At 42.1% G+C, this 8359-nt stretch overlaps 2 protein-coding genes across 2 annotated transcripts in view; both read left to right on the top strand.

Moving 5' to 3' along the window:
* The first annotated feature begins 1218 nt into the window (after positions 1-1218).
* On the top strand, positions 1219-1529 carry LOC119411161 (protein myomixer-like). Its single transcript, XM_037678094.1, has one exon. It carries the CDS (start codon positions 1229-1231, stop codon positions 1454-1456), a length of 228 nt encoding a protein of 75 aa, XP_037534022.1. The 5' UTR covers positions 1219-1228; the 3' UTR covers positions 1457-1529.
* The window catches only part of LOC119423488 (spectrin alpha chain, non-erythrocytic 1), a gene marked incomplete in the record, with an annotated part of 64843 nt that continues 57944 nt past the window's right edge, over positions 1461-8359 (top strand). The window contains 2 exon segments of the mRNA XM_037690921.1: positions 1461-2031; positions 6341-6427. Of these exon segments, the coding sequence (XP_037546849.1) occupies positions 1528-2031; positions 6341-6427 (591 nt within the window).

An 8359-nucleotide genomic window follows, 5' to 3' on the forward strand; every position in this document is an offset into this window, starting at 1 on the left:
CTCTAAATTGTCCCTAGGTGAGAGAGAGAGAGTGAATGGTTGTTTGTCTCGTGTGTCTCTATGTGTCTCTGTGATGGACTGGAGACCTGTCCAGGGTGTCCCCTGCCTCTTGCACAGTGATAGCTGGATATAGGCACCAGTGACCCCATGATCCAAAAGGGAAGAAGCATGTAAAAGATGATGAATGTCTGCAAGATTTTTTTGTTGTTTTTGTTTTTAAAGACCACTTCCTTTTATTTAGCTCAGTTGCAGGTCTTTTCCACACTAACCAGCTAACTCTAAGAGAAATAAGAAACATAAACTTTGCTGGAGAAATTCTTTTTCCCGAAAGTCATCTTGCACAGACTCTGTTTGTAGCGCATTAGAGATTGTAGATGACAGTGAACATGAAAACCGGCCGTGCTTTTCAAAAACAGACTGCAGCTGCACCGTTCATTAGTCGTCCGGGTTGTCGACAATCAACTTCCAGTGAAACTGAAGCTGAAAATTCACAAGTTTTAAAACATTTCCACAACTCAGAGGAGTTCTTTTCACCAACTGTCACAGCCCAGTTGCGTACCACCTTCACCAGCCTACATATAAGGTGAGAACTGGGGTGGCAAGATTTTTTTTCCAGTGGCAGCTGCCACTCTGTGCCACCCCCTAGCACCACCACTGGTTTTAACCATCATCTTCTCAGCTGCTCCACACTTGTTGCGCCAACAGCTCAGAGGTTTAAGACCCGGAGCGCCAAACCTCCTGTGCTCCATTCAGCTGTGTCAGCTGCTCCTCTCTGATTGGGGAGCAGGAGCGCACCTCACTCCTCCAGACAGAGCCACCCTGAAGACGAGTTTCAGCTCAGGTCTTTTTGTTCTGCAGTTTTTGTGCTGGGACCAAACCCAACACCTCCGGGCTGAACCTGCCTGTTCAAAGTGAAGGGAGAGGCGGTGAGTGATTCAGCTGTGGGACATTACCTCATGGAGGATAAACTGTGACTGCAGAGGTCTAACTCAGGTCTCTGCTTTGACTCTTATCAGAGGCAGCTTTTCTGTCCGGGCTCAGGGGGGAAGTTTTGACAGCCAGGCTTTACAGCCTCCCTCCTCTCTCCCCCCCTCTCCTTCTCTCTCCACTCTGTCGCTCCTGACAGAGAGATGATGAAGTGGTGACTTCATCCCTTCTTCTAGCAAACCCTCCTCCTTCTCCATTTTTTCTTCCTCCCAGTACTTTTTGCGTAGCACAGCCAGGAAGCATGCCAGCAGTGTTCATCCTGCTGCGGTCCCTGGTCATCAGGCTCCTCAGCAGCAGACTGGCAGGCTCTCTGGCTCGGCTCCTCAGAAGAAGCCTCTCGACGGGCGCTGCCCACCTCGGCACAGCTTTGAGGCACATCTGGGAGCGCGTTCGATCCCAGGAGTCAAAGGAGGCCGTCCTGGGCTGCGTGCTGTGCATTCTCAACATGCACAAGAAGGTGGAGAACTGAGCTTTCATCTGTTCAAGGAGGACTTTTGTGATTGTTTGGACTCAGCGTGGTTCTGTTTTCCTGCCTGGGACATGTCTGAGAGCATCGTGAGGAAGGTGCAGCCCTTCACCATCGGGACAAGACTGTCGGCTCCCTCAGTGGCCAAAGGCCAGGAGTTTCCTCAGACGTACCTTCCCGGTGAGACTCTGGACAACTGTGTGCTGCAGCACAACCTGAACTCGCTCTACCTCAGTCGATCCCAGCAGGTCTGTGCACGCGACTCCTGTCTCGCCCCCCCGACTGTCAAGCAGGCAGCCCCCGTAAGACACGTGCACATGGCAGCAGAGGACCACCTGGACCAGAACACCGCCTCTGCGTCAGCCGTCTCCAGGTCCATCAAGAAGATCACCATATCTGGGAGTAAAGACAAGTCAGACCAGAAGACTGCAGCGGGGCCAGCCAAGCTGTCAATCACAGGCTCCTCGTGTGGAAACAAAAACAACAACAACAACAACGTCAACACAGGCACGTCAGATCTGCGCCTGCCCAGGATTGTAGGAGTGAGCTGCGAGAATAAACCTAACGCTCCTTTTAAGGTACAAAACACACAACTACTAAAGACTTCACATTTTATAGAAAAACAAGCAGAAATAAAAATGAAGTTCCAAAAACGTTGGGACATTGTGTAAAATGAAAATAAATACTGAATAACAATCCAACAATTTTCAGTCAGGTCATCCGGACAGTTTCTTTAAGAAGTGTTCTTTAAAGTTCTTTAAAGAAAGTTCTTTAAGAAACTGTCCAGATGACCTGACTGAAATTTGTTGGATTGTGTACTTGGATTTTTGAGCATGGACTTTTTTTTTTTTTTTTTTTTTAACAACGATTTCCAAATCTCACAAACCAATAATTTATTCACAAATCATAAACATGTGAAATTTTAAAACTTGGAATCTGCTCAATTTTTTGATAAATAAATATATATACAGTTGTCCCTCGTTTACTGCAGGGGATCCGTACACTCAAGCCTAGCAATAAGTGAAAAACCGCGATATAGTGAATCCGTGAAAAACGAACAGTGAAGTAGCGAGGGACTACTGTATATATATATATATATATATATAAAGGTGTTTTAAACCCTTCCCACACTCTTGCAATATTGTAAACAATGTTTCTAAACTCTAAAGGCTCTAAAAGAGACAGAATGTCATGAACTCTCCTCTCTGCGCTCTCGGCCACGCCCACTTCTCTGCAGCAGAACGGAGATCACAGAGGAGGAGGAGGAGCTGCAGGAGGAGGAGGAGCTGCAGGAGGTGGAGGAGCTGCAGGAGGACATTTCTCCTGCAGTGTGGGCTGCACAAAGGTGCAGCAGGTGCTACATAATTTAAAATAATTTATTTTAAATAAAAAAAATCCATGCCGATCGTGCGGCTCATCCATCAATCAGCCAGTTGTGTGTCATGTCTAATCTTATTTTGGAAAACCGCGATAGAGCGAGTCGGCGATAAACGAACCGCGACGTAGCGAGGGACGTATATGAATTTAATGACAGTAAGGCATCCATTTCAAGGCGAGCGGTGGCACAGAGGTTGGAGAAGGTGAGCCTGTGATCTGAAGGTCGCCGGTTCAACTCCCCGTTCTGACAACATCAAAAACTGTTTGCACCCACACCTGCCTCCACCCTCATTTCCTCACTCTGGGCTCTTGAGCAAGGCCCTTAACCCCCACCATCTGCTCCCCCGGGCACCCTAGACAGCAGCTCTCTGCTCCACACAGAGGGCTGTGGTAGCTCGGTGGTCTGTGGTTGAGTCAGGACGGTTAGTTCGCTGTGGTGACCCCTGAAAAAGGGAGCAGCCGAAAGAAGAAGAAGAATGTGTTCATTTCAAGCTGTTCGAGGGTAACGTTGTTTTCAGGGAATCATCCTCTTTCTTTAAACGTCCAGGACCCGAGGAGACCAGTTGTTGGAGGGAATGTGGTCCCGTTCTGGTCTGATGGAGTCTTCTAGTTGTTCAGTCCAGGATGGGCGTACATGTTTTTTTCAAAAACCCATAAATAGATTTCTGCATTTTCTGCTTTTCCAGATGTGAAAGTTGCCTATGTATGTCAGAGGCACCAATGCACCCCCATACCATCAGAGAGGCAGGCTTTTGAGCTGTGAGCTGATAACAGGCTGGTGGTCTCTCTCCTCTTTAGTACGGTGGATGTGGCGTCCGTGATTTAAAAAAAAAAAAAAAAAATCCTAATGGAGATTTTTCTGACCTCAGGTCAGTTCTGGACTTCTCCTGAGTCCACTTGAAATGAGCTCTGGTCCAGAGGAGACGGCAGTGGATCTGGAAGTTCACATCTGGCTTCTTCTTTGTCTGATAGAGCTTTAAACAGCACTTATGGACTGTGTTTACAGACAATGATCTGTGGAAGGGTTCCTGAGCCCAGAACAGAACCAGACCTGGTTTTAATGCAGGAGCCCCTGAGGGCCCAAAGCTCATGACCATCCAGACCTTCAGCCTCGTCCTTTGAGCTCAGAGATTTCTACAGATTCTTCTAATCTGTTGATGAGATTAGGAACTGGAGATGATGGAGATTAAAGTCTCCAGTTTTCTTCTTTCAGCTGCTCCTTCTTCAGGGCTTGCCACAGCGAACTAAGTCGCACAAAGACTTGGCGATTGTTTTTACGCCGGATGTCCTTCCTGACTCCACCACAGACACTGAGCTACCACAGCCCTCTGTGTGGAGCAGAGAGCTGCATCTAGGGAGCAGATGGTGGGGGTTAAGGGTCTTGCTCTAGGGCCCAGAGTGGGGCAAATAGAGGCAGGTGTGGGTGCTTCACGTTTCCCTCCCACATTTTGATGTTGGCGGTTTGGGGAGTTGAACTAGCGAACTTCTGATCACAGGCCCACCTTCTCTAACCTCTGCGCCACCACTCCCCCTTCACAATTTTCCATTAAAAACATAATTCTGATATTCCACTTTTTTATTCAGTTTGTCAGAGACTGGTGAACCTCTGCCCATCTTTACATTTGAGAGACTGAACCTCTAAAAGCCTCTTTGTACGTCCAGTCCTCTCACGCACCTGTTGTCAATTATCTAATCGTAAATACTCCTCCAGCTGTCTCTGATTCAAACCTCTTTCTTTGACATTATTTATTAACCCCATCCCAACTTTCATTTAGATGTGTTGGTGCCATCAAATGTAAAATGACAAAAGAATTGTCCAGTTTCTTAGTTTCAACATTTATTATTTTATTATGTTCATTTTGTCTCACTGTGAAAAAAACATGAGTTTGTGAGATTTGAAAGTCTTTTAATTGTGTGAATGTTTATGAAACATTCACTCGACTGATCTGATTTTCTTCCGCACATTTTTGGGCATCTTTCTCGTACCATAACTTTTGTGCTATTTCGACAAATCATAAATGAAAACGTTCAGCTCTTTCAGAACAATCCAGCTATGGTTTTTGGTATTGGTGCAACTTTAGCTTTTTGAAATATTTAGCCTTTTTCTGTCGTTTTTAAAAACATGAACTGAGCTCATTTTACATCCTTCAGATCTTTAGATGTGTTTACAACCTTTTACTGCTTCTTTCACTTTTAGTTCTACTTCAGCTTCTTTCAGCTTCCTTCTGCAAATTAAAAAAAAAATCAGCTACTTTCAGCTGTTTTGTGCTCCTTTCAGATTCTTTCTGCTAACTACAACATTTTTGTGCTTCTTTTAATTTTTTATGCTAATTTCAGCTTGTGCTTCTTTAAGCTTATTTCTGACATTTTCAGGTTTTTCTGCTATTTCAGCTACTATTTAGCTGTTTTATGCTTATTTGAGCTCTTTCAGCTAATTCCACATTTTTTGCACTTGTTTCAACTTTTTTCAGTCTAATTCAGCAAAAATGTGCTCTCTCCACTTCCTTCTGATAATTTAAGCTCCTGTTTTTTTAGCTACATTTCAGCAGGTTTTTTTTTGGCTAATTTCAGCTTTTTTCTGAAAATTTTCACTTTTTGTGCTAATTTCTGCTTCTTTCAGCATAATTAGACAAATGTGTTTTTGCTGCTTTCTTTTGCTAATTTAAGCTTGTTCTAACTTTTCAGCTAACTTTTTAGTATTTTTTTATATCATTTCAGCTGTTTTCAGGTAAATTCAAAATGTTCATGTTAATTTCTGCTACTTTCAGCCTAATTAACTTATTTATGCTAATTTCAGCTTGTTATGCCCCTTTCAGCTTTTTCTGGTAGTTTCAGCTTTTTTCTGCTGATTTAGCTACTATTTTGATGCTAATTTTAACTTTTCAGCTAATGCACTTTTTAAAAACTAATTTCAGTTCTTTCCACTTCCTTCTGATAGCTTAAGCTTTTTTCTGCATTTTCAGCTACTTTTCAGCTTTTTATTTAGCTATTTTTAGCTTTTTTAAGCTAATTTTCCATTTTATCCCGCTAACTTTTGCTTATTTAAACTTAATTAAGCAAATACGTGTTTCTGCTTTCTTCTGCTGATTTAGGCTTGTTCTTTCATTTCAGCTATTTTTCAGCATGTTTTTAGCTAATTTCAGCTAAAAACATTCACACTGCATTTTCGCAGGAAATGCAATTTCACTAGTTCTGATTTAATTTCCATTTAATACATTGTACAGACTGTTTTTGGATCTTGTAGATATTTTAGATCTACAGTAGTTTCACATGTTACTTTCACCTAAATTAAAAAAAAACATATATATCAATAAATAAGCAACTAAATATAAATTCTAAACTGAGAAAATAAAACTGTGTTCAACATTTAGCAAAAATGTACTTAATCTGAATCCCAAATAGACTGAAAATGCATTAAATTATAGATGAAAACAGCAGTAATACATTTGTGGACTCCTGACTTCTGGTGTTTCTTACTCTCTGGAGTTCATGTTTAAATTTACCTTTCAGGTTTTGCTCAGTAAAGACGGCAGCGATGTATTTCAGCCTGCTCAGTGGCAAACCTCAGTGAAACCAAAGGGAGAGGAATCCATCCAGGTAAGACACAAACCAGCTGAGGCGTACACGTTTCTGTGATGGACCTATAGTCTGTTACTTTCTTAAATAGAACTATAACCAGGCTAAAACGATGGGACATTTGAAACGTTTATTTCAGCCGTTTTCCACACAAAGGAACATTTGTTTTGTTGTTAGAGGGTTTTATAGCCAGCTGTTTGACGATGATTAATGAAGAGTTTAGGACGGGAAGTCATGCTCTGTGTCTATATTTCACATTTGAGGTGCAGCATTGAAAACGTTATGTAATTAGCATGTCTTTAATTAAACATTCCCAGGATAACTTGTCAATTCTAGTGTCAGGCTTGTTAAAGAGACTGTAGGAAGACGTGTGTTTTCTCATGTTGTGTAAAGCCAGCTGGATTAAGCTGAAGTTAAAGTGTGTGTTTGTGTGTAAAGTGTCCAGAGCAGGGCTAAAAAAGGCAGGGCTCACTGGAAAACATGAAGTCAGAGGAGGCTGGTAACAAAAGAAAAAGCTCATGCAGGCTGCTTTTAGCAACACGCTGACAGCGGCGGCTCACTTCCCCTGTTCGAATTTAAAACAAATATCTGACGAGGTCTGTTAGTGACTCTACAACACTAAGTTTTAGCTCAATATCTGTGCAGTTGTCTGATGTTCAGTGAAATCCACGCAAACACAGACACCAACATTTACATGATCGCCTTTAATGGCAGCTGCAGATAAATGTGGGGGGTGTTCACCTGTGGAAGAGGGGTTTAACTTCCCCAGCCCAGATCCTTAAAGCTGATTTGTTTACATGTAAAGCTAAAACATGTCACACACATCTGTCCGTTCTGGTTTCCTTCACGTGTCCAGATGTTTCCTGAAGCGGGAGCAGGAGTTCTTGTCCATTATTTTATTTTGTCACTTTATTCAGTAAAGTGCTGACGGTGGATTTTTTGTCAAGGGCGGTCTGGAAAGAGGATGTTATGACTTTAGATAATAACAAACGTATAAACTAAAGAAATTACGTTTTTATATAGTGTAAGCACTGAGAACTGATTTGCTGCTGAATGTTGCAAAAATAAAAGGCTTAAACTGAACTGTTAAAGCTAAAAGCAGCAAAATGCTAACTAGACGCTAAAAGTATTACAGTTTGTTTCGGCTGATCTCTTCTTCAGAGGTCGCCACAGTGAACGATCTCGCATGAAAGATTTGATCCCTCCGGGCAAACAAAGATTCTTGAGCTTCCTGGCGCAGCCTGGGCTCAAACCCACAACCTCAGGATTGCAAGACTGCGGCACTGACCACTGAGCTACCGTAGCCCCTTAAGAGCTAAAAATAATAAAAAGCTAGCTAAAAGCTTTACAATGCCAAAGACTAAATATGGTGAATATGGCTAGCTAAGCACTAAAAGCGGTGCTTTAATTATAACAATTTGACTTGATGACTAAAAGTAACAAAAATAAAGTTAAATGTCAAAAGATCAACTAAAAGCTAAAAATAGCAACAAAAAAACCTAGCGAAAAGTAGAAAAATTATGGCTTAAAGCTAAAAATAGCAAACTGGTAGCTTAACACTATAAGTAGTAGAAGGGTAGCTAAAAGTAACAAAAGATCAGCTAAAATATTTCAAGTTTAGCTAGAAGCTAAAAGTAGCAAAATTCCATTTAAAAGCTAAAGTTATTAAATGGCCAACTAGAAGTCAAAAGTAGCAAAAAACTAGCAGCTAATTTGCGCTTAGTCAGCTGACTATAGCACACTACCTAAATGTTAAAAGTAGCAAAAGCTAAAAGTAGCATAAGGCTAGCAAATGTAACTAATAGCTAACAAAGTTCATGCTCAGTCATCCAGGTACCAAATCCAATAATTCTCAGTCAGGTCATCTGAACAGTTTCTTTTTCATAGAGACATTTTGCCCTCTATCCAGAGGACTTCATCAGTCAGAGGAGGAATTGACGAGGGACACCCCCA

The sequence above is a fragment of the Nematolebias whitei genome, chromosome 1 (assembly GCF_014905685.2).
Source record: "Nematolebias whitei isolate Nwh7 chromosome 1, NemWhi1, whole genome shotgun sequence".
NCBI lineage: Eukaryota > Metazoa > Chordata > Actinopteri > Cyprinodontiformes > Rivulidae > Nematolebias > Nematolebias whitei.

Excerpts from the sequence above, each read along its gene's own strand:
- LOC119411161 (XM_037678094.1), top strand. The coding sequence starts at position 1,229 with ATGCCAGCAGTGTTCATCCTGCTGCGGTCCCTGGTCATCAGGCTCCTC.